General features: G+C 41.7%; 1 protein-coding gene across 1 annotated transcript; it reads right to left on the bottom strand.

The window, feature by feature from the left end:
• Nucleotides 1–19,508: 19,508 nt before the first annotated feature.
• EDNRA (endothelin receptor type A) lies at nt 19,509–26,562 on the bottom strand (the record flags this gene model as incomplete). Its single annotated transcript, XM_008942524.1, has 5 exons — nt 19,509–19,649; nt 20,572–20,680; nt 21,035–21,168; nt 23,190–23,342; nt 26,364–26,562. Coding segments are annotated over 5 exons (736 nt in total), but the record flags the coding sequence as incomplete, so codon positions are not given.
• Between the last annotated feature and the right edge of the window lie 289 nt (nt 26,563–26,851).

Below are 26,851 nucleotides of genomic sequence, written 5' to 3'. Positions count from 1 at the left end.
CCCGCCTCTCCCGCCCCCTCAGGACCCCCAGCCCCGGGTTGATTCGTCCCTTCCCCGGCCGGGGCTGGGCGAGCAGCAGCCTCCCTTTACCTCTGCTGTGGACACATGGGCAGGTTGGGCTGAGTCCTCTCAGGGAGCTGTAGCGAGGGAGAAGGTCCCCCCTGAGCCTCCTCTTCTCCAGGCTGAACAGCCCCAGGTCCCTCAGCTGCTCCTCATGAGGAGATAGATTTGTGCTCTAGACCCTCCACCATCTTCATTGCCATTCTCTGGAGACCCTCCAGGACCTCAGTGTCTCTCAGCCACTCCTCCCCAAGCTTGGAGCGTTGCCTGGGGTTGTCGTGACCCAAGTGCAGGACCTGGCACTTGGCCTTGTTCAACCCCCTCCAGTTGACCCCAGCCCATGGAGCCACCCTCTCCAGGACAAGTTTATCTCCGTTCTCCACCACTCTTCAGGCCCCGCCATGCAGCCAGGGTCTCACCCAGCAGAGCTGACACCCACCCAGGCCAGGAGCAGCCAGTTTCTCCTGGAGAATACTGTGGGGAAAAGTGTCAAATGCCTTAATGAAGTCCAGCTAAACAACCTCCACAGCCTTTCCCTCATCCACGAGGCAGGTCAGCTTGATGTAGAAGCTCAGGTTAGTCAAATACAGCTTGCTCTTGCCTAAACTGACATGAAAGATTTGGGCTTGTTGAAGGAGTGAGTGGCCCTTAAGTTTTGGGGCTTTTCTGCTTTAAGTTTTCTATGGTTTGTGCACTGGTCAGTAAAGCTCTAATGTATACACCAAATAGGACAGCAGAGTGGGTAAAGAAGTAGAAATTTTGATTAAAATGCAGTGAGTTTCTTCACATGGCCAGGATTATTAATGACTGTTCTACAGCTGTATCAGGAGACCCACAAATTAAATTTGAGCTGAAATTTCTTGGTTATCTACAAATACACAGAAACAAAAAGAATCTGTCTTGGAGAACGTACAGCTTAAACTGACAAGGTTAAAAGCAAACAAACAAACAAAAAAATCCCCCAACAACAACAGAACAGAAGAAAGAAAACAGGTTAGGAAATTAATTCCCAAAGCTGATACAGTTCTACCCAGGGTTGTATGGTGGATTAAGGGCTTAGAGCTGAGTCACAGTGCCTAGCCTACAGGGTGGGTTTGGAATATGATCTCATGTTTTTCGTGTGATACACAGGGAGCAGAGCTCCCACTTTCACTCATAAGATGTGTGGCTTTCTTCTGGAAGTGCTGGGTTAACAGTTGGACTTGGCAATCTTAAAAGTCTCTTCCAACCAATACGATTCTGTGATGCTTTTGACACTCAGGATGGGCTCAGTATGTGGTGGGCTCAGAGGCTGATGTCTATAGATTGAACTGTAGCCAGGAAAAGGTTTCTGTGGGTCTCTGACAGCACAGCTGCTCACTGACATGCAGTGTCCTCCTGTTTCAACCTCAGCCTTATTTTTTTGTGGTATACTATCAACAAAAGCCTTTCCTATTCTGTGATTCTCAGGTAAGGATTTGCTGGAGACTTAGATGAGGCCATAAGATACAATTTGAATTTCCTCTGCTGTCACTTGATGGTACATTTCCCTGAAGTAAGGGATTCTTTGAAAGTTTAGGAGCTCTCTTTGATGTGAATATGCCCTTGTATCAAAAAAATTGTGAAGAAGGTGAAGGGAGCTGGGGAGTCCTGGAGACTAGAAAACAACACACCCCCTTAAAACAAGCAAAAGTGCTGTTGTATCTTCTGGGTTATTTCTTTGCACAGTTATGCCTGAGTCTAGGAGGCTTTCTCCTGTGCTGTCCCAGAGGTACAGCTTTGAGGGATAATGAGTTGTTAGGTTTGCTTTCCCTGCTCAGTCATTATCCTATTACAAAGGAGATTTCCAAAAGAGGATTTATGGTTATGAAGTCTTTGTGGTTTGAACACTTGTGACATTCAGTAAGGTCTGTGCTGTATCTTTAAAAGATTTCCCTGCTTGGATAAGTTTTTTTTTTAAGAAAGGTTGAGCAAGTGCTGCTCAAACAATTATGGAAAATGCCAGCACTATATTAGAATATGTAAATAAAACTGTCTTTGCTATGAGTGGTGAAACAGGCATTCTGTTCTGCTTAGCATTGGCAAGGGCTTAGCTGGAAAATTGTGCATGATGTTAAAAAGCAAAAGGAAAGTTGTGTCTGCTGAGAAGCAACCAGCATGATCAGAATTTAAAAATACAGACTTTTCAGGAAAGACTAAAATAACTGTGTTTAGAGAAGACTTAAAGGAAACAGGATAATCATAAATATTTGCTGTGGAGATAAGAATTATGTTATTTTTAATGTAGCAAGTGCAATGTGCTGAAGCTGTGGCAAGAGGAATTGTTTATAGAGTGAAATAGATGAGTTTTAGTGATCTCCACCATGGAAGGTTCTTACACTTCATGCCCCAGAAAGGATTGATCAGAAGAAGACCTGTTCTGGCAGTTTTTCAACAATTCTTAAGTGTTTTTCAAGAACACTCTCCTGAAAGCACAAAACCAGTTCTTCCCCTTTAAAAGTAAGGGCAGTAGGTGGAGCAGGAGACCCTTTTGACTTATCTGCAAGTTTCTGAGTCTGCTGAAGACCAAAAAGAGGAGCAAAGCATACCAGAGATGGAGAAGTGGACAGAGACCTACTGAAAAGGGCTTTGCCAAGGCAAGCTTGGATTGAAATTGGTCAGAGATGTCAAAAACTACAAGAAAGGGTTCCTCAGGTATGTAAACAAGTAGAAAGAGAAGGAAAGTATTGGCCTGCTGTTAAGCACAAGAGGTGAATTAGTCACCAAGAATGCTGAAGAGGTTCTCAGCACTTTCTTTACCTTTGTCTTTATCAAATCCAGGCTGATGCAAGCTTCCTTCTTTTCTGCTTACTCTCAGTGAAGGAAAGGTGGTGTGTGAGCTGTCACAGCAGCTTGACTCCTACAAGTCTATGGGCCCAGATGTTGTCCACCCAAGGGTGTTGAGAGAGCTGGATGACATCACTGAGAGGCTGCTCTCTAATCTTTGAGAAGTCGTGGAGATCAGGGGACATCCCTGACCTTGAAGAGGGCTAATGTTACCCTCAGCAAGAAGGTCTTGAAAGAGGACCTAGGGAATTCTAAGTTCATCAGTCTTGCTTCAGTCCCTGAGGAAGTGATGGAACAAATCCTCCTGGGGGCTGTCACAAGTCAAATGAAGCATGGGATTGATCAAAGCCAGGAGGGATTCTCCATGGGCAAATCATGCTTGACAAACCTGATCACCTCCTAAAGCAACCTGCTCGACTGAAGTGGGATGAGTGGTGGACATTGTCTCCCTGGACTTCTCCAAGGCTTTCAGTAGGGTTGACCAAAGCCTCCTCCTTGAAGTGCTGGGGTTAAACCCCCAGCCCTGAGGGTTGGCATATGGCTGATGTCCACCACTAGGCAAGAAGGACCCTCCTGATTGGTTTCCACCCAGGGTCTGGCCAGCCTTGGGTGGGAACTGGTGAGGAGATGACCACCAGGTGCCCCCACCTTCAACATGAACATCAGGTGTCCCACCTCCAAGTTAGCAGCACAAAAGCTGGGTGGACAGAGCATAACTACAGTGAGTTATGGAGCTTACCTAGGTAGTGAACATACTAGAGAGGAGCTCCAGTTACTGGAATGGGCTTCCAGATGCCTCCTGTAGGCAGAGCTGGGCTCATGGCCTGGCTGCTCCCAGTGCCCATGGCTTGGCTCCTTGGCTGGCTTGGTGCCTTCTTCATGTCCCCTGTGGTGGGTGAGTGCATTGACCTGTTCCTCCCTCTCCTCGTCTGGCACTTTGGGTCTCTGGGGTGGGATGTGGGAGCAGAGGGAGGAGTTTGGCCTCACCTGTCCCCAGAGGGTGCCCCAGGGATCAATCTTGGTCCCAGTGCTGTTTAACATCTTCACAAGTGATCTGGATGCTGGGATCAGTGTGCCCAGATGATGTCTGCTGATGACACCAAACTGGGTGGGGAAGGGGATGCTTGAGGAGGGAAAGCCACCCTGCAGGAAGACCTCTGTGGGCTGACAAGAACCTCAGGGAGTTCAACAGGGACATGTGTCAGGTCTTGCTCCTGGGAAAAGAGAATCCAGGAGTACAGCACAGGTAGCCCAAAATGATTTTATAACAAATTAATATGAGCTAATAACAACATGGCCCTGAAAATGTAACATTCTTGGGAGCTGAGAGTTACAAATATTCTTGTTCCTTCTTTTTTTCCTCTGTTACTGAGACATGACCCCTGAAATCTTGTCCTCACATTCAACAAAACCCCACAAGCTTCCTCCTTTTCTGCAAGAGGCTGAAAACCATACTGACAGTTCATCTTCACTAGCTGGTAGGGCTTCTAATATTAAAGAGTAACAAAGCTCCCCAAAATCTTGGAGATAAGAGCTGTGCCTGCATCATCCCCCACTTCTGGGAAGACTGCTGTGAATTGTTGTTGATGTCAATCGTTGTGTACATGCTGCTCTCATGAATTTCAAATGCATTTAAAAGAGTTATGGCAAAACATAACAAACTGGGATTATTCCTCAGTATGTGGAACCCTATAAATAATTAACAAAATTAAAATGGCCAAGGAAATAGACTGGTTTATAATTGGGCTTGAAAAAAAAACTCTGTGGAATCTATTATTCATGAATTATATTTTTATTTACAGGACATGAGCTTCATAGGCTTCCTCATTTCTCTTTTTCACTCTGTGTGATGCAAGTGCAGACCCTCAGTGATAACTGGGCTGTCCAACTTGCCTGACCAGCATTTCACTCTGGGGTGGACAGTGAGGATTAAACTCAAATCATCATACAATAAAAATCACAGACTTCCCCTTTCAGCTCTGAGGTGTGCATCTAGTAGCCTACAGCCGATGAGTTCTCACCCCACCCTGGTGCTTACTCACACCAGCAACCTTTTGAGTGCATTTTTACTTGAATTAAAACTGAGTGAAGAGTTAAACCCCCAGTTTAACTGAGAAGTTGATCTTTGTTATGGAAATGCTGCCATCACATTCTGATTGCTCCCTTCTTCTCTTCATGGATGCTCATGGAAGGGAGTGGCTGACATGTGGATCCAGAAGCACCTCTAGCCAGGAGTTTTGGTGGTAATTTAAGATGTGGCTTCTCTGTTTTCATGGTTATTCAGATTTTTGCCCCTTTTAGCTAGCCTGGGACTTGTTAGCTGCCTGCTATCACCAGGAATTTTAGGACATGAGCTCCTGTTGCAGTGAATAGAGTTATGGACCCATGTCTTTGCTTGGCAAAGCACTAAGAGAGCTTTATTTATTTTATGGATGATGCCTCAAAATCTATTAAGCAATAGGGGCAGTGTAGCAAGAAGCAGAGAACATGAAATAACCAACTGGGTGATCCTTGTGGTCCCTTCCAGCCCTGACAGATTCTGATCTGTTTTAGCAGAGGACTTTAGAGCCCTAATGGCTCAATGGTTGGACTTGATGGTCTTGGAGGTCCCTTCCAACCTAAAGGATTCTACACAGCCCCTCAGAAGGGCACCTCTATCATCCCTCTGAAAGAGTGGGAAGAATCTGTGCCCAGTGTGTGGAAATTCAGTAAGATTTCATCAAAGTCTTCTTGCCACTTGGCTCTCAAATGAGGGATGTCTCTGCAGAACTCTGTAATGCAAAAAACTTTCCAAAGTTTTTGGGGAAAAACCAAGTTTTATCCCAAAGGAAGGGTGGGCTCACCTGTAGGAGGGCACAGGGACTGTTTCTGGGCATGTTTCATCTCAGCCAAAGGAAGACATCAGCATTTTTAGTGACATAGTGAACATGAACCAGGCAGCAGGAGACCAAGAAAATAAACTGAAAACTGTGGGTCCTTTTAACTGAATTCTGATTTTTGAGCTTTTGGAAAACTTTTATATATAGCAGAAGAAAAATGTGTTTCTCCCACATGGTTTTAAACATTTTAACCAGTAACAAAATACCAAAAGAGTTTATCAGGCAATAAAATGAACTGAAACTGAGAAGGGGAAAGAAAGATATTAATCCAAATATGAGGGATGAGGAGGAAGAACTTACCCTGGCACAGCTTTATTTTCATTTTTTTCTTGGTTGCTCTCTGACTGTGCTGACTGGCAGAACCTCCCCCACGTGGAAATGTTGTAAGAGATGCTTTTTTGATGGTTAAATTTATAGATTTATTGGCTGGCTAAGTACTTAAGTAATGTCTATAACCCTTGACTCCTTCCCAGGTGAAGCTGCCCAGATGAAACTGAGGTAAAACCAGAGATGTTGTTTTTTCCTACTGGAAAATTCAAACAAAAGGATAAACTGCACTAGTGTTTGTTATATATTTTGCCTAAAAAAATAGCTAAAATGTTACATGTTCAGAAGCATTTCTTTTCTTAAAAGATGTATAGAACCAATTTGAGAATCTTCCATGGTCCTGAATTGTATTTTATTAACTGATAATTCCCAAATCCCAACTTCATTCTTGGTTGTTCCATACAGGGAAAGGAGGAAAGTGGAAGAGGGTTTCTGCAGCTGTGCCAGAGGTGTTGTGCAAATCAAATCCAGCAGAAGAGGGTGGGTACATCCACTAGGATGTGCTGTCGGCCTGAAATTGAAGCCCTGGCCTTTAACAAACCGAAGTTTCAAAGTTGTGAAGTGGGATGTAAACACAAACCCCTTGCGATTCTCCAGGGGATCTGTTTTAACTCTTGAAGCCAAGAATATGATGTGAGGGGGGTTAGTAGCTGCCTGTTCTTTCAAGCCAGCAACAATTCTTGCAGGCATCCAGAATGACAGCAAGGAAAGGAGAAAGTTTCCTGCTTTAGGTTTGGGGTTTTTTTTTCTCTTCTGGATTTTCTATCTTAAAAAAAAACACAGCAGGAGCATAAAATGTTAAAAATTCCTAAAATGCTTCAATATTTCTATAGTATAAGTACTGCTAGTGATTAAGTGATCTAACTGGAGGAATTTTCCTGTAACTGGAGGAATTGTCTTACTGATGCATCAAGCTTGCATAATATTAGAGTATTTCCAATAATAACACCACTCAAAAACTGAATTTTACTAAAAAAATCAACTTTGCTCATGCTTTCTCAGTTATTTACATACCAGTATTGCTGAGAGTCTGCCAGAGTTGAAAGGTAGCACTGCAAAGTTCTGTATATTCTTTGAAAAGGAAAAAAAAAAACCCAAAACACCACAACATAAACCACTTTAAAATTAAAAATCCTTGGTCAATTCAAGCATGTCAGCATTACTTTTGCTTCTGAAGAGTGAGATTGGCTCTCTTTTTTTCTGAGAGGCATGAACTGAGCTCTGGTCTGAGAGCCAGGAATTCCTCCATTCTAATTCTGGTACTGACTCAGTTGTAGCCTATGGCAATTTATTACAATTTTTTATGTGTGTAAAATGGAAATATCCAGGGGGAGTATGAAGATTAATTACTTAATATTTATAAATCATCCTGAAAATCAGCATTATGCAGATATGCTTGTTTCTGAGGAGTTGATTCTCATCTGGGATGAGGCTCAGAAAAGGACATAAACACCTGATGGTCAAGTCAGGTGGGATTTAGATGCCCTGGGCCAAAATTGCAGTCCTAAAAATGTTTACCCATCTGCCATGTAACCCTGGAGATAGCTCATTTCCCCTGGAAGCTCAGGCATTTTTTATGGTGAGGTGCACACAGTACTCCAGCAGGGCTCATTTGTGCTCTCAAAGGTCTTAACAGGACTGAGCAGCCTAATAATTAACTCAGGCTAATGCCCAGTGGGTGTCCAGCAGTGCAGAATTCCTCTGCCTGTCTCCCAGGAGAGTTCAGTCCAGGAGGTGAGCTCTAAAAATGCCCAGCAGGCCCCTCATGGAAAAATCTGTTTCCCTTCAGACTGTAGCTGAGTGCTTAGAACAGACAGAAACATGGATGAGATCCAGGGTTAATTCCCTTGTCTGTCTGAAAGAGCTCAGCCCCTCCTTCAGATGATGCCTCAGCCAGCAAACTTCTTACCATGGAGGAAGGATTCTCCCATCTTCAGCTTCACTATTCACTGTCACCATTTCAGCCTGGCAGGTAGGGCACGTTGGTGAGGAGGAACTGTTGACAAATTTTACAGAAAATAGAGAAATATCCAGTCCTGGATAACTACAAAAATAGCAGGAGTTGGGACTAGACCCTAGGATAAAGTGCTCTTGAGTGAGGGCTTTGTTTGTATTAGTCTCTGTACACAACATGCTGGCTTTTGTGGGGGTACCAAAGGCAAGAGCTTTCTTCCATGCACTGGATAAAGACTCTGGATTCAATTAGCCAGGCCAGGAAGATGAAAATCAGCTGGTGTGACACTCAGGAGTCCAGTGCTGGGTCTTTTTTTCTAGATCTGCCCTAAGTTCAGCAACAGGGATCTGTCAGACCTGATGGAATGAACAGAATCTCTTCCTTTCTCCCTTCCTCTCTTTCTCTCCATGCTTCTGGTAGGCTCTTAAAATGAGCAGCTAAGAAACAGGCTGAGCCTGATCTTCAGAAGTCAAAGGGAAAAAAATCCTTGTAATGTCAACTGAAATCATAACTGGGCTCCAAGGATGACTGGAAGAAGAGTGAGAAGTTTCCTGTATAGGAACTGTTACACCCAAACCTCAAGCATTTCTGCTGTCATTTCTTAAAGCTGCTGTTCCTGCCAAGCCAGAACCTGTGTCAATACTGTCAAACAAAATGATTAGAAGGAAATTGATAGTCCTTTAAATTCAAATGTTCTCAGATGAGGTCTGTTAAGTGGCTGAAAAGACTGCTAAAAGGAGAAAAAGAAGAGTTAATAGGCTTTTCTTTCTAGAATACATACATGATTCTTCTTAGATATTGAATATTGAATAACTGTGGTTATTCAATACCCACAAAACCAAACCCTTCCCTTCTAAAGCAGCACTGTTGTTTAAACATGATAATATTAGAGGCTTTTTGGGTGCCTCTAACAAATTGCTTGCTTTTGTGTTGCAGCCCAGAAAAAATCCATGAAACAGCCTGAAACCCCTGAACAGGGCCTCTGGGAAAAAAAAAAAAAAAGCTTTTCCATAATTTAAAGTGGCTTTTTAGGCCTCCTGAGTCTTTCTGGCACATCATTCTCAGACCCTTATGGACTGGGATGCTGCCAAACAGCTTTTTTCCCACAAAACTTTAATAAACTTTGAGTGCTGGACAGAAGAGTAGTGCAATTCCCAAAGAGAGGTTTCACTGCAGGATTCCAAAATACCTACAATATAGAAACTAGCCTTTGAATGAACCCAGCAATAGTTTTCCTTGGTTTTCTTACAAACACAAGAAATTCAGTTCTGTCTGACTCTGGTTTAAGCACTTTGCTTTTCTCTGTTGAAGAACCAGAGCAAAAAGGTTCATGTTGGTCATCTCAGACTCTTAGTCAGCCTGCCACAGCCAGAATTCCAGTTTTGGGGCAGGAATTTGGGAATTTGGATTGTTTCAGTCCATCTGTAGAGTTTATCTATCAATAAACATAAAGCATTTCTACTTCAGGGGCTCGTGATCACAGCAGACTTGGTCCTCTTCTGAGCCAGCACTTCCAGGTGGGTGTTAGCTCATGCTGAGCTTACTCTTTATGGGAAATTAAGAAGGAGAAGATAAAGTTAGTTGGTAGATGTGCTGCAGTGTGAAGTTCCATCTTAGTAATGAGCTTTCATAGACTATTGCATCCACACACACTCTTCTGGAGCATCAGTAGCTTCCCATAACCAAACTGGCTTGGCAGTGCTTCTAAAGCTCTGGCTTAAACCAAGGAGGGGTTTATATTATAGGTCAAATCAACAAAAGAGTCACAAATCCCTGCTCAAAATGGTGTTTATCTGAGTCTTCCAAAAAAACTCATAGGAGCTTTCAGCTGGAAATGAAACAATGCATAGCAAATATATGCTCATGGAAGAGAGGGAAGGAGGGAGGCACAGAGAGAGATTTCTGCACAAAACTCCAGATCAGCAAGCTCAAGTCTGTTTTCAGGAAAACAGTAATGAACAGAATTAATTTATTGATTGCTCATTATTAAGGAGCCATTGTTTACTGCCTCTTGATACAAGAAGTAAGGGATACTGAATGAAATCATCAAATGGCAAGTTCACAGCGATGAACAGAATTAATTTATTGATTGCTCCTTAATAAGGAGCAATTGTTTACTGCCTCTTGATACAAGAACTAAGGGCTATTGAATGAAATCATCAAGTGGCAAGTTCACAGCATGGCCTCACGTGATGGAACTTAAATCACTCAATTCATTGCCCCAAGGTGCAATGAAAACCAAAGGATTCCACAGGGTCAAAAATAAAAATCCTTGGAGAAGTACCTCTCATTTACCCCAAATGTACTGATTCTCACCTCAGTTTGGTGAAGGCAATTCATTGCCCCAAGGTGCAATGAAAATCAAAGGATTCCACAGGGTCAAAAAGAAAACTCCTTGGAGAAACAGCTCTCATTTACCCCAAATGTAGTGATTCTCACCTCAGTTTGGTGAAGGTTCAGACTACCAGTGAAGTGGTTTTGTCTGATTTGGTGTAACTGCTGTAGGTTTATAGATTTGTAGGATCTTTAATACCAAGAGAGACTGCTGATACATATACAAAATAGAGCTGAATGTGCTAATTTAACAAAAAGAGTTCTAAACTTATCTATTCTTAATACATTCATTTTGATCTTGTACCATTTTTTAAAAAAAAAACCTACTTTTGAGGGACCTCTCCAGAAATTGGCTTGTCCACTCCCCAAACTATATCCTACCAAACCTGAATGTTTTCAGTCACAGTTGTATGTTCTGAATGCAACTCCACACACAATCACACTACAGTCACAGGTTAAATTCCTACCTTGTGGCACTTGATGTCCCCATGTATTCATCCCAAACTGCATTTCTTGGGGTTTTTTTTTTGCTGCTGGATTTCAGTTGCAAACACTTGGTGCTCACAGTCACCTGGAGCTCTGTTGCCAGGATTCCATCTTCCCATTAAGCAGCTTCTGCTTATCTTTAGATATATTGCCTTCCTTTTCCACGAGCTCATACCATTTCTCTTCTGTCTACATTTATCTCCTTTTAGGATTTAATCCACTCTATGATGTTGTTATAAAATTACATTGATTTACTTCCTTGTTTTTAGTAGATCTTTCATCTTGTAAATCCTTTCATTTTAAAGTAAACCTTGTGAAAGGTGTTGGGCTGATGGTCCTAAGACATAAATTCTCTAGCCATGCTGGGAGCATGAGCTATGAACTCCCACACTGCTAAATTCCACACATTGCTCTGTTAATGCACTTCAAGTTTGACCTGAAAGGGCCTTTTCTGCTGTTAGCTGTCTAGGCTGAGCCTTCTTCTAGTACAAATTACTGTCATCAATATTTTGATTACAAATAGTAAATGGGGATGAAAGTGAATTTGGGGCTATCTGTTTATTTCTCTAGTTTGGCAGCTCTGGAACTGTTTGCAATAAAAAATATCAATCCATTGCAAATTAGGCTTCAGAATCTTCTGTACTATGTATAGCTAAATTTTATTACTCTTAGCTTAGAATAAGGATGGCATAAAACCTTTTGCTTCCTTGATGTGAGGCAGAAGCATTCATCTTTTGATTAACTGTGATCCTGAAGAGGCTTTGAGAGAAAAGTTGTGGAAAATTGATAGAAAGCCTTTCCTAAAGATGGAAAACTCATTTCAATACCAGTATCTAATTGCTTTTTTTTCCTCATTAATTTTATTGTGTTTCCTATAATCACCTGCCTTCCAGCTGTTAAGTTTTAATTACTTTATCTGCAGGAACTGCACTGACAATCCAAGGTGTGCTTATGTTGGAACTTTGGGTAATACCCCAGGCCAACTGCAGGCCTGGATAACATTAACATCTCTAAGTAGTGGCAGCAGTCAAGAGTTCAGAGTAAGTTAATTCATCCTGCTTGTTAGCTTTGATAAGCCAAGAATAAGAAAGGATCTCAGAGAGAAGGGCAAGATAAGGAGAGAGATGTCAAGGACAGGCCATAAGCACCAGGTCAGAGAAACTGGAATTCAACACAGAACTTGCAATTCTCTGACTTGTCCCTTGGACTATTTAGAGAAAGCTTCTGTTATCTTTTGAATTTATAGAGTTCTCAAGGTTCTACAGAGTTTGGATCATGAAAAACACTGAAAATGGATTGCAGATCACTGCTAATTATCAGACTTTTAGTATTCAGAGTTATGAAGTTTCATGTTTTGTAAAAGTATTATGCAGCCTATGTTGCCATGGGCTTGCAGAGCATAGGTTTGGAAAAAATTATTAGAGTATTTATACAACATGCAGTTGAAGCAGCATTTGGAACAGATTTTCAGCTCCCTGGTGAGCTCAGGATTGTTCTGGAATTGCATTGTTGTTTATTTGGGTTGGTCAATCCTTTCCATTTTCCATCCTGGCACCCACTGTAACAAATTGTTGCTAGTCTGGAGCTGTTAACCAGTTCTGGGCCTAGCATGGCAGTTTGGGGACAAAGCAGCTGTGAGGTGACCTCACTTGAACTAAGGCAGAAACAGCATCTTAAACTAATTATCTGTCTTCAATGTTGAGACTCAACAGGGAAAAAGCTAACCAATTATCCAATAAATTAAGCAGTGTGGGGGATTCTTACTTTCTGTTTAAGGGAAGGATTATTGAAATTGGCCAGCAGATTAACTAAAAAATGATCTGCTGTTATGAAGCAGAGCTTGATAGGAAATATGTCAGGGTGGCTTAGTTATGGAGAGCTCCTTTTCTTGTGGCATCTAATTCTTTTTGCATGTAACACATTTTCCATATTTTCTTTGATTATTTTCTTTGCCTACAGAACAGGGTTTTGAAACCACACGCCCGTGGCAGAGGCTGCAAGGTGGCTGTGGCTGTACAGAACCCTTCTCCTGCAGTGATTAGGCAGTGCAAATTCTTTTCCCAAAGCCTAGGAAAAAAAATTAGCCTTAGAACAACTGTGTAATCAGCTACAGAAGATGAAGTTTTCTGAAAGGCAGCAGATCCCAGAGGTCTGTATATCAGAATGGTTTTCAGTTGGACTCAGCAGGGTAAATCCTCACAGAGACACTTTTGCCTCTTGTATGTATTAACTTATTCAGGAATACAGCATGCTGCTTCCCCTGCAGTAATAAATATTGATCCTGTGCTCCCTCTGCCCCAGGGTTTGCTGTGTTTCTGAGAGGTACCTGCTCACACCATGGCATGTCCACACTGATTTCAGCAGAGACCAGGACTGCTTCAGGAAAAGTGATCTGCATAATTGCAGTAGGCACGTCAGGGATTGTAACATCAGGATGTTGCAGCCAACTCTGCATGTCAAAGATTTGCCTGAACAGTGCAAAGGACACCTGCAATAAGGGCATGGACACAGATCACTCTATTGAGGACTTGTGCAAGGAGTTGTTACATCCTGGAGTAGGGGACAGGACCAGGACAATCCTCTGGATTTTCAGGATGTAAGTATTCTGTGGAGAGGATTGTTCCCTGCAAAAATAATCTAAGTCTTTAGGCCATTTTCATACTTTCCAAGCAGATTGGAAAATGCAAATATCATATTAAAAAAAATTAATTTGATAAAATGCACAAAAGTCCTTAATTGGAACATAAGTTAGTTACAAAATACATAAATTAGTTACAAAATACAGAACTGAGCTCCAGTTATAAGACTATAAGACCACTTCTAGTCTGAATTTCATCTTTATCTGCTTTTTTTTATACTGAAATTGGAGCCAATCATTTTCTTTGTAGATTAACCTCATGCCTTTATCCCAGTGGCATTTCAAACATAAGCTTAAATAACTTTGAGTGTCCTGGCCAAATTCTTGTACTTCTCATCAGCTGAATTTACCCAATTTTCAAATTTCCTACTGTGCTATTGGCTCTTTTCTAAACCATTGACTATTGAAACAAAATGGGATTGTTATGAGTGTATTCATTCTTTTCTGTTTCTCAACAAGCACTTTTATGGTAAAACATTTCAGTTTAGCCACTGGGCTATTCACATCTTTGGTTCTCATGGTGTACAGGCATATGTGGCATGGAAGTGCCCACAGTTAAATGATACAGTATTTTTTCCTCTGTTTTCTCTCTAAATGGCTCACACCTTTTAAGTGAATGAAAGAGATCAGGGTTTCAGTTGTTTTTTTTGAGGGTTTTCTTCAGTTTTGTCTTTTTTTTTAATGTATATAAATGCACTTTACATGGAAGAACAACCACTGGTTAAAGTTTTGTGAAAGCAAATTCTGATACACAGTTGATCATAAAAAGGAAATCATTCAACATTTCATTCCTTCATTTTGGAGAAGTCTTTGGCACTGGGGTTGTTGCTGTTCATTTGTGATACAGGAAACCCAGAAGATGGTGGGTATTACAAAAGAAATTAGCTTTTATGCAGTGCCAGAAGGCAATGAAGGCATCTCCCTTTCTCCACAATTATCTCAGCTGTTGAGGTGTCTCTTTGAGCTAATACTCTAGAGAAACATTGTAGGAAAATTAAGGAATCTTGCATTGGATAATTACATCTTCCTTATCCCCAGAATTGAGACTTATGAATTTTATATACTGGGAGAGAAAGTTTCATAGCCCTCACAGTATTTTATCCAGCTCATGTAACTGTGAACATTCTCATTATTCATGTAAACATTACTCTTTTAATTATTACTTTAATTCTGGTGGAATTAGCAAAGGTTGTATTCCAAACACATACTTATTCAGAGGCAATGCCATAGAGGCCACTGTGCAATTTTGGAGGGGAAAGGCACAAAAACTTGAGCACAGAGATGTCAATAAATATGAAGTGTGGCTGCAGGATGGAACAGGGGTGTCTGGTAATGATGGATTTCTGATCTTCCCCTAGGTTTAAAATACAGAGCAGAAGGCAGGTTCTCTTGGATGGCTTAGGCATGCTCCTCATTAATCATTTTGGATGCTTGGCTCAGTGACTTGTAGACTTGGTCTTTTCTCAAGGACCAAGATGGAATGAGATTAAAGGCTCTGAGGGGCACCAGGTATTTCATTGATTTCAGAGCAGCCTGCAGTGCTCAGGTAGCCTGAGGAATGTGGGCAGAGAGCTGCTGAAGAAGGGAATACATTTGTTTTCTTCTCAGTTGTAGCATTTATTATGTTGAGCTTTGCTGTAATAAGAAGCTGCTGTGGCTACTGAGACTGAAAAGCTGAGATTCAAGCAGCAGCTCATTTCAGAAGCAGTAGTGCAGGGCAAAAGCTGACTGGGTGAGATACTAGAGGTCAATGAATCTCATCTTCCTTTAGAGAAACTGCAGATGACCTACATTTTTTTTATTTACTTCTTCCTTTCCCACCCTTGGACTAAGGATAAACTGTGTTCCTTTCAGAGCTCCATTTTAGAAACGCCTGCTTTGGGTTTGGGGATTTTCTTCCTCTGCAACTTGGGAATTTTGTCTGCTCTGTAAACTTTCCGTGTGCCTTCTCCGAGTCTGATTTTGGAGGCAATTACATTTATTTAGTCTTTGAAAGGGGGAGGGGTGTAAATCAGTAATAATTCACTGAGCCAAGCTTTGCACGAACTGATTGTCTGGAAAAAATTTTGCAAGGCAATGTTGGCGTGCAGCTGGAGAGTGTTTCTTCTACTGAAAATGCAAGCTTTGCCTCAGGGGCATCTGAGCAGAAATCTGTTCAGACAAACACAGCAGAATTTGAATTTCTCTCCTCACAAACTGAAGCCCATAAGGCTTCACAGAATCAAACCATACATTAACAAGGTGGTGGTAAATATGTAAATGATGAGAGAGAAACAGCCATAAAAAAAAAAGAGCCAAGTAATTCCACAAGCAATAGAAGTTACAAGTGCTGGTTTCCAGGAATTTGTGTGTTGTGGTTTGAGTCTCGGATGTCTTACAAGCTGCAGGCTCTGATCAAAGCCTTGTCTGCATCTCTAATATCCATAACCTCTCCCTATCATGTGAATTTGTTGAGTACATCCAAACTCCTGTTCAGCAATTTTTTTTTGCACAAGCAGGATCTTGTTCTACCCCTGCTGCAAATGTTGTGAAATTCTCTGTAACTTCCTAATGATGAGTTTCTGTAAAATTCCTTCAAGCTGGGTAGGGGGTTTGTAGTTCTTTTTGGAAGATGGAGGGATAGGCAAGTGAACACCTGAAACTGCCTGTATGAAAAGCAAAAATAAACACTCAGACATGAGGGTTGCATAAGGCTCCTTTCACAGAACCAAGCTTCCAGTTCTCTAGGGTGAGATTTATGATCAACTACCACATAGATGTTTTTTTTTCCAAAGTTCAGGTCTGAAGAGTTTCCTATGTACACAAATACAAACATAAATCTAAGTAAACACCTAGGTATGCTCTATCTTTTGAGCTAATAAATATCAAATATACCAAAAAGGAAATATTCAGTGAGGCAGTTTGGAAACAATGGAAAACAAAGAGAATAACTGGATTCTAAAATGAAAGGAAACTCTGCAAAGTGTTTGAATTGAGATGTGAGACTGTACTTAAGAGGAAACAGTCAATAAAGCTGCACACTGACTGGGCTGAAAAGCTGGGAAGTCCACAAAAAAAAGATGATTCTGATAGTTAAATGGGTTTTGTTCATGATGAACAGATGTTGCACAAAGTGTAAGAAATTAATCTGAAACTTGTGGCACAGAGAACCTGTCTGCTGCAGAGAAAAGCTCTACTGGAAAAGCTTCTAATGAAGAGAAAGGAGCAGCAGAGGAAAAGCCCAACTAAACCTGCACTGGTTTTGGTGCATGAGGAGAAACAGCAAAGCACCTTTGTGCAGAACTTGGTAGGAAAAGGACAGGATAAAATTAAATGTGGTTGAATTTGAGGATTATGGAAGGCTTTTGTGGGTTCTTTTGGAAAGTTTTTCAGAATTCAGGGCAGCTACACTACTAGGAGGAATACTTGCTGTTATTGGGGGTAAGTAGGAGAGAATTAAAAAAGTCCCTTAAGAACTGTTCCCCCCTCACCATAATTGCCACATTTGTCCTTAGGGCTGTTTGTGAGTGGGAGCAGCAGCCAGCAGTGAAAACACAAAAGAGCATGCATGGCAAAACAGGGTCTGAGACCTCCTCTTAGCCTGTCTGTCCTTCCTCTGGCTGGAGGAGATGGAATGAGGAGCACCAATTAGTTCTTGCAAGCTTTGATCCCCATGTAAGTATGAAAAAGTCATTCTAAAAAGCACCTCTCATATCTGGTAGACATGTTATGTTCTTTTTTTTTCCTTTAGTTAATGATATTTTGTATTTTATAATAGTGCTGCTAAGGTCAGTGAGCTCTTTGGGGAGCAGGAAGATGTTTTTTCCATCTGACCTGGATCAAAGTCTGCTTTGTGTGCACGTGTGCATGATCTTTGCCATCTCACACAGCCAGCTGTTGGTTTGAAAGCAAGAGAGGTTTGAAGTGTTAATGCTGGAAGGAAACCCGGTGTAAAGCCTCAAAATGGTCTGGTTCAGGGTCTGAAACTTTTGCAGGTAGGTGTTGGTTTAGAAGTTGAGCCCTAAAGTTCTGTCTTGGATTATCTCTACTCCTCATTTTATGTAGACAAGATAGAAAAGATCATCTCTGAACAATCAGATTATTGATTTGCTGGACTAGTATGAACTTTTTGGTTCATCTAACCATCAGTTTAATAACAGAGAGGGGAATGCACACAAAGCTCTTTCCTGCCTTGGAGAAGGGGCAATTTACAACCTAAATCCATCATTCCTCCTGTCTGTTTTCTGTTTGCATTTCTCATCTGCTCAGTCCATCCTGTCAAAGGAGCAGGGAAGTCGTCAGGGTGGAAAGAGACTCAGGGACCCAACCTTCTCAAAAGAAAGCTTTGGGTACTCATTTACTCTGCTTTTGGATACAGCTGGAGAGTGAAATGTTCTGAATAAAATTCAGCCAAGTCTCACTCCATACCATGCTCTCAGGCACCACTACAGAGCACTGTCAGAAGACTGTATTTAGGTTTATAACATATGAACACAGATTTGTATATATTTATACACACATATATGTCACAGAGACTATAAAACACAGAAATACATGAACCCATTTAAAGAGCTTTTTTTTTTTAATATACTTTAGAAGATTTGTGTGACTGTAAACATCTGGGAAACTCGTGCAGCAGAAGTCACTGTAGGCACTAGCATTTTGACTTTGTAAATGAAAATATGCAGGATTAGACCTCTCACCAGAACAGATGTTTAAAAAAATTGTGGGATTTTCATCCTCCTTAGCCTGGCACAATGGATTCTGTGAGTTTTGTAGCAGGTTTGTGCATGAGGCATATGATGACACCACACTACTTCACTCCAGGCTACCTGTTAAAACTTTTTATAGCCAAAGAATCTCTTCCCATGGATCAAAATAATAAGTAAATAATTGGATGGATGGATCATCCAGTTGATAATAACATGGATCAAGATAATAAGTAAATCACCAGTTTACACATATGCAAGCAATACTTTCTAGATATCATTCATAGCATTTGTATGATTAACAATGCTGATAATCTCTTAAACTCTTTGAAGGTTGTGAGACAAAACTCTGTCAGCACAAGGCACAAAACATCCTTGTGCACATCCAGCTGCTACAGCCTCCCACAGCTCTGCATAGGATGGGAACACTGTTCTCACAACTCTTTGGAGAGCTTTAACAACATTTCACTGGGTTCCACTGACCCTCGTTTCAATTTCACACAGCTATAGTCTAAACAGATCAATAGGTTCATACAGTTTCAGAATTAACATGGCAGGTTAATTAAAAACACAATTTAAGTGGCTCCACTGTGGGCACGCATCTTTTTGCCAATAGAGATTATGTTTATTACTTCTTAATTTTGTACAGAACATTAGAATAAATAACACAGTAGAGTACTGTATTATTAATACCTCTTTTTTTTTGGTATTAATCTGTGCTTAAGTGCCAAATGTTGATGCTACTTTCAATGGTCTCTTCCTATTTTTGAGTCCTGAAGTGCTACAAATGTGAACTGCCCAGTCCACGTCCTGACCCCTCGTAACACAAGAAAATCCTGATGTGGACCAAAACATTTCCCAACAGAAATCTGAAAAACAACAAGAAGAACATGCAAAACGCAGCAGTATAGGGAATATATTCACCACACAATTAAAAGGTAAAAGACAAATGGGCAGAGAGAAAAGATAATCACAGGTTCCACGTTGATAGCTTCTGAAACATTCCAGAGGGATTAGTTCTAGGTGACAGCCAGGTACAGAGGTTGGAGTGTACCACTCACAGACACTGGATGGCTCCTGCTGTAGTTCAAGTCAGGTTTTTGGGGTCATAATCCCACCAATACCATCTTCAGAGCCTGAGTTACCATCCAGTACACCTCAGTTCTCAGAACATCACAGAGTCAGCCAGTCTACTCAGTCACCTCTAGACTGGGGTACAAGCGTGCACAGATCTGATCTGGTTATGGAACAGTCACTGGGCTTCCTGTTGAAATAGCTTTGTTGTGACTTTTTTGCTTTCTTCTTGGCTTCTGAAGTGGTTTCCAAGTCCTTCATGTTCAGTTTATGCTGTCTTTATGGCTGCTTCTATCTGTGTTGTGATTATTTAGTTCCTGGTTTTTCCACTGGATGCTTGTTCCATTCATGGGCACTGAAGTCACCAGACTCTTCGACTGGGAGCAGCAACAGCAAAGACATGACTGGAAATTAAAAAATATATATATAATTAACAGAAATCTATCAACTCTGTGCAGATTGCCAGCTGTATTTTTCGTTCAGAAATGAACAGGCAATTCTACCTGAAGAGAGTAAACTGTTTATCCTAGGATGCAAATAGTTCTTGTGATTAAACATCACAAAAGCAGCAAATTAGGCCCAGCCTGTGCCACTTATTTAAGGAAAAACTTTCACAGTATCAAAATTGGTTTACTAATGTAAATTAATTTTATCACTCTTTATCACTGGACTTCAAATTTAGGGATCAGCATGCTGCTTAGCATGGAAGAGAAAGGAAGAACATTTCCCAGCCTGTGATTTAAGTCTCTTCTCACATCTTAGACACAATTGTTTAGAAAAAGAGACTGAATATGTTGAGGAATAGAATAGGAGGTCATCCAGGTCATACTGCTGGGTCCTTCCCAGGCAGGTAGGTTCAGTAGTCTCTCCTGAAAGGAGCAGAAAGAATTCACCCATTGCTTACTTTACTCTCTCAATTCAGGTGCCTGCTTTGGTATTCCAGCCTGAAATTTCAGTTGTTAATGAGATTAAGTGCAGGCAGCTTGGTGTCCTGTGTGTTCTTTGTCTTCATCCAGAGAGGGAAATATGTTCTCAACCAAATTCTATGTCACATACAGATCACATGCAGCTGAAAACTTACACGAGTACATCTGTCTCAGTTTACACTTTGACACATCAGGACTATGTCAAACTTCTTGTTTTAGCCTTTCAGATAAAGTGGATTGCTCCACTTTCAGTTTGGTATGTGTGCTATGTGAGCTGCTAGACAGTTTATAACCTTCCATGCTGTTGCCTGCCTCTTCTCCTAGCAGCTGAAAACATAATAATGAAATGGTTTAATACAACCCATTAACTGGACATAAAATCTTACCAAGCAGATCTTACCTGGAAACAGTTTTTAAACTTCTTGCTCACAAAATACAGAGCTATTGGGTTTATACAAGAGTTCATGGTTGCCAGGTTGATGCTGATATAATCCAAAGGCAGCAAGAAACTAGGCAATAAAAGAGAAAGCAAAATATGTAAAGTGTTCATACACTGTAGAAGCATCTGTGCTTTTTGTGGTCAGTCTCTTCTGTCACATAAACTTGCCTAACTCCCTCAATCTAATCTTGTACCATGCCAGGAGTGTAATAACCTGTCTCAGAACTTCCCAAAAGCCAGAGGAAAGTGTCTGCAGTGGTGACAGACAACTCTTATTGCAATGATGCTACCCTGTTGAAACTGCAAACCTAAAAATGGATGCAGCTGAAGAGCCAAAATGAAGCATTTGCTCTTCTGACACCACAGTTGCACACACAATGATATTTCTCACAGGAGCTCCAAGGGGATGAGGGCCATGAGGTACCTGAGCAGCTCACATCTCCCAGGGTCTCTTTCATTGTAGACCATTTTCTTCAAAATTCGGCTCAAGTGGAGGGGGAACCAGCAGAGAGCAAAAATCACTACTAAGCAGAAAACTGTCTTGGCAACTTCTCGGCGCTAGAAAAAGAAGGAAAAGACAAGTGTGACTGAGTGCCTCATTCATATTGGTAGTGATCATGGTGCAGTGAGCAGCAAAAGTAATCCAGACAAAGCATGGGAAGATTCCCAAAGTGCAGCTTCCAGACAATCCCCATGTCCCTGGGCTGTTTGTTTTTCTGGGGCTTGTCATGTTCTTGATTCTGGCCACCCCCCCCAGAACCTGCTCATCCCTGAAGGGAGCAGCTGGAGCACACAAGGCTACTGCCAGGACACTGGAGATGTTAGCCAAAGAAAATCCACTGCTGGGATTTCCTGAACCTGATTATTTTCCCAGCCCTTTGTAAACCTCTGCACTGGATTAGTCTTTTTGGCAATCCCTCAGGTAGACCTCTTCCTTCAGAAATGTGCATCATCTGCAAGAATACTTTTTCATGTATGAGGGAAACTGGGGTCCCACTAGCTTGATAAACCACTTGTACCTAATCCTTGATGGGGGGCAACCTAAGGCACCTAAATCAATCAGCAAGAAAAGCTCCAGTTGACTACGTGCCCAGGATGTCAAATTCTTTCTGATGTATTATTTTATATTCAGTATGCACCATCTCACATAAAGGGATCCTGCACAGCATATTAATTTTGCCACGTGATCCTTGCTGTGTGATCTTCATGTTCTTAAGTAAAGAGTTCCCCTAAAAAAAAAAATTCTAGAAATGTCTGTGTGACAGCTTCATTTTGTAACAGTTAGGAAATAATTTAAATTTAATGGGTCTTTTCCATGCCTCTAGAGATTTACAGATGTTCTAGTGGATTTTTGACCACTGGTGTTTGGTAGGCATGGCTTTGATTAAGAGAAGCTTGTGAAGGAGTGAGGATTCCACTTGTGGAACTGCCACTGTGGTGTCACAGGGACAAGCACTGTAAAGCTCTGTCATTAAAACACCTAAAAATGGTGATAGTTAAAAAGACAAGCATTTGGAAGTTGAGGCATGCAGGCATCCTCCAGCAACCAGTCTGAGGAGCTTCCTCCAGCACTGGGAAGCTGGAGGGCACTTTCCTCACCCCTAATGGGTGGAGTAGCTTGTGCCTGGCCCTGGGACTAACTGTTGCAGTCCCTGAGGTCTGATGAGTGGAAAAAGGGGGGAGGATCTGGACAAGGGGAGGATTTTCCAGACTGCCCTGCTCTGGAATGAACCAGCAGAGGAGGAACCTCTGGAAGAACTCCCTCTGCTGCAGAGGGGACTGCTTTAGGGGTTCACATCTGTGAATGCACAGTCTGAAGGAAAGAATGGAATCTGAGGGGCTGACATCAGCAGAAGGGAAAAACTACAGATTGTTTTAAAGTTTCAGTTAGAGATTAAACATCAGCCAGTGCTACAAAAACAGCCAAGTGAGATCTGATGGTTCTGTGAGTGACTTTACCCTATGATCATTTAGAATCATAGAATCCTTTAGGTTGGAAGGGACCTCCAAGATCATCAAGTCCAACCCTTGAGCTATTAGGGCTCTAAAGTCCTCTGCTAAAACAGATCAGATTTGTTTCTACTGTTCTCCTGTTGCTCTTTTCAAAGCAGCTACAGTAGTGCTACCTCAACAGTGCAATAATCCTGAAAAAAACCAATCCACTCTCTTCTAACCCAGGTTTTTCTAACATATGAAGCTCAAGTTGCATATCAAAGTGTCCCAAAAGTAGGGAGGACCTATGAAGTCATATCTGTATGACTTAAAAGAAACATTTTTTTGGCACATCTTTGTGGTTCAATTTCAAAGCATTTAGCCAGCAGTGGTTTGAGGTTGAAGAGCAGGGGAACAAACCTGTCAGACATAGTAAGAAACTGGCCAGTTTCCTGAGTGTGATGTCTTCAGTACCTCCTTATCCTGTGGCTGGGTCTTTTGTTCTCAGTTTAAATGAAATAATTCAATGTCATAAACAACCTACAACCTCCCTTTCTGTAATTTTCTGTATTCAGCTATACTTTGAAGCATTTCTAAGACAATGCAAAAAGAGAAGAGTATTTTCAAGCCTTGTTCCTCCTATTTACCTGCTTAAGGTGTTCGCTGAGGGCGATCCTCAAGTTGCTGTTCCTTCTGTTTAACATTTCACAGGTCATTAGTGTGTAAAAGATGGCAGTACATGCCAGGGGCATGCAGAAATAGAACCCAAACAGCCACCAGTCCTTGGCATCTTTGTAGAACTGTGGACAAGGTAAAGAAAAAAAGAAGAGATTTTCTTATGATTCAATGGAAAGCACCACGGGAAGGTCTTGGAGACAGTTGGTACACTGGTATCTGCCTGCAGGTAAACAGCACAAGTGATGTGAATGTTCTGATGGTTGATGTGTTTTGTATCAAGATGACAATGGGAATTGTGGCAGGGCAAACATTTTACCTTCCAGAGCCTGTGCCTTTGTTGCAATCTGCCTTGGCTTGAAATGAATTGTATTTTGGTTGTGCTCTCGGAACATTTCCACTCCTGAATGAAAACTGGAATCCAGTCTCATGCAAAGGGCATGCCAAAATGGAGCCAGTGTCAGCCTGAGATAACAAATCTCACTACAAGCCTGGCTCAGGAAATGCCATTTACCTCCACGGCTTCTGTCCTGCATCCAAAAAAGGAACATTCAAAATGTCTCCTAAGTTTAATCACCTTTTGTTATCAGTGAAGAGATTGGTGGTTGGTTTGCTTAGGTACTGGGCAGATATCCTAAGTGTTTGTCTGATACATGCAGATGGGTGGCTTCTAGTGCTGCAGATACTTTTAACCCTCTGCCTGCCACTCCTACCACTTGCCTTTTGTGTCTGGACACTGAGAGACTTAAGAGTGGTGGTATTTTGGCATGTCATTGAGCTGTGGTTTAAATTCATACACTTATGTCTTATGGGAACTATCAAATTTGACAGGACATTTCAAATCACACTTTTCTGTAGAGGATGATCTTTTCAACCTTGAGAAAACAGCCTATCTTGGTTTTTATGTTTCAGCCCAAAAGTGTGCGCTGAAATAGGACATTTTAAATGCTTCCTGCCTGTGTGATTAGTCCCTGGGAGGGATGTGTGTAAAAAGGAACCTTCTTTCTCATCATCTTTGTTTATTCCTGGCGGATGTGCTCTTGTAACATCACAGTTCCCACACCAAATGTCAAAATGCTAAGAACTGAGGATTACAAGAATCCTGTTGGAGAGAGTCAAACCTCTGACATCTTGTTTACATTTAAAGCTGAACACGACTCAACTTTGAGAGAAAAAAAAATGGAAGCAATCAATAGACTCGTCTTCAATAATATTAATTTTAAAATCTGCATGAGTTACACTAGAAATCTGATTTACAAAGGAAAAGGGAATGCTTTTGATATTTCTTCTGCCCCAACATGGTTGGCTGCTTGCAGAGCTCGTTCAGAACATGCTGCTGGTGTCTAGGCCACAGTCCCACCTCAGAGGACATTCTGAGTTGTGCTGGTGAGCTTGTTCACTCCTCTTTCACCTCACCCCTGCGTGAGGAGGGGCTGCAGTCTGCTGCATAGTTGCATTCTTCTTTCTTGGGGGCAGAATTCTCCCTGTTGGGAACAGAGCCTCTGCCAGCAGAAAGCTAGAAAACAACATGCCTCATATTCCAAGAGTTTGTGCTGAGGGGAAATGTAATTACTGCTTCTTCTGCTGAAAAAAGCTTTACATGGAGACAATTATCTCTTCCGTGGCAAATTCCTCCAAGTCAGAGTAGAATTTCCTCCAAGTCAGAGTAGAATTTCCTCCAAGTCACAGTGGAATCCTAGTGGTTGGGCAACAAGATGGACCCTGTGTGAATCCTTGCTACCTTGAGCTCTGTGTGAGGACCAGACTTTGTGCAGTTACAAAACCTGCCCAAAAAAAAACGTCTGCCAACGATTAATTGTGGAATCCCAGTTTCACAAGGCTGACATCAAAGCACAAAATTGGGTTGATTGAAGAGAAGTAGACATTCTTTTGTTTGTCTTGAAAGCCCACATGGAACTGGTTTTCTACAGGAAATGTGCATTTTAAACAAGTTTCCTAGTGCACTCAGCCTCTTGGGAATCACGGGCTAGCATCAATCTTTAAAGCTATCCCTGAAAGACTTTAAACATGAATAAAGCTCCTATTAAAAACAAAAGTTAATCATAAATCCATCCCAACGTTTAGTAACTGTTTATTGTGGTGTTTGTGGTAGTAAATGCTGTAGTTAAGGAAAAAATGGTATTTCCTTTTTAATCTCACGTTCGTGCTGGCTTTCAACACACTGCAACAGAACTCTCCCCATTTTGACTGACATCTCCAGCATTTACTTTAGGCTTGAACATAAATGCTGGCTTGTTTCCCTGAAAATCAAGCTGGCGTGGGAAGACTTGGAGCTTTTGAATTATGCTGAGCAAGTAAAAGAGACTTAATTCCTCCTAATAAACCAAAACAAGTTATTCTACTTACAACGTTAAGACCAGAATAATAATCATTAAAGTTATCGTGCCTGTGGAGGACCTGAGCTGTGCTGTTGTTGAGAAGAGGGGAGAGAAAACTATTTATTTTTCTGAGGGAGAGAGGAAATGAGGGTTGCCCAGGCACATTTGTGGAGAAAGCCAGCTGTTACAAAAAGGAAATTTGCTGCCCTGTGCAGCCCATAAATCATATTCTTAGAACTACAGTGGCTACAGTCTGATAATCTGTAGAGTTTAGAAACAAAGATCTAGCAATTCCTGGGCAATTCCACTCCATCTTCAACCTGCATGGGTTATTTCCATTAGGGAATTCATTTTTTTTCTTCTCTTGCCCTCTCTGCCATCCCTGCAGTCTGTCTCCCCCAGAGTTGGGGACAGTCCTCTGAAAAACACTCAGGAGCCACACTTTATTTTCTAAATTTCCTAGCCCCACTTTGCCCTGTCCTTCCCAACTCTAGCCCAGGTCATGTTCTGGTGCAATAAAAGAAGTGCCAGACATTGAAAAAAAGAGAAACTTGCACTCTATCATGAAAAATTCCAAGTCCAGAATAAAATGTGGTGTTTCCCTCCAGAAACACCAGTTTCTTGCACCAGATTTGTTAATTCTGTGGTGACTGCTCACCTGACTGGCTCTGAAGAAGCCAGTGTAGGTCCTGGCAGCTGCTGAGCTGCAGGAGCACAGAGGCTGAGGGCTATGAAACGTGCCTGGTGTGTCTCAGGCACTTCTCTGGCTCTGTGGATCCCAAAAAGAGAAGACAGGATGGTACTTACCAACATAAATTTATTCGTAGGGTTGAGCATGCAGGTAACATAACCTTCATCCTTGTACCTAAAAGGTACCACAGCAAACCCAATGGCTTCTGGAATAGCCAGTATGAAGGACAGAAGCCAGATGGAGAAGATCTCAATAGCAGTGATCATAGGGATGCCAATGCCCTGCACACGGCTCCAGGAGGCCACTGCTCTGTACCTGAAAGAGACAAGCCTTAGTTCCCAGCCTCCAGCTTCTTCCTTGCCTTCCAAAATCTTGTTTCAGTTTTATACACTAAGGCCTCAATCTGACAGCACAGAATTGCATGGTTTGTTTTTCCTCACTGTTCTATCCAGCCACCTAGGCTAGGACACAGAGGGGAGCAGAGAGGTGGCTACAACTGCTCTACCTAGGCTATTGATTGTGTGGATTACACTAATGATTTCTAATTAAAGTGGGGCAGGTTTGTGAGGACAGGCTGCACCTTTCACTAGAAGAAACCCACCAG

This window comes from Merops nubicus, unplaced genomic scaffold, assembly GCF_000691845.1.
Source record: "Merops nubicus isolate BGI_N331 unplaced genomic scaffold, ASM69184v1 scaffold4536, whole genome shotgun sequence".
Taxonomy (NCBI): domain Eukaryota; kingdom Metazoa; phylum Chordata; class Aves; order Coraciiformes; family Meropidae; genus Merops; species Merops nubicus.
The sequence above is the reverse complement of the archived record's forward strand: the minus strand, read 5'-3'. Positions and strand labels throughout refer to the sequence as shown.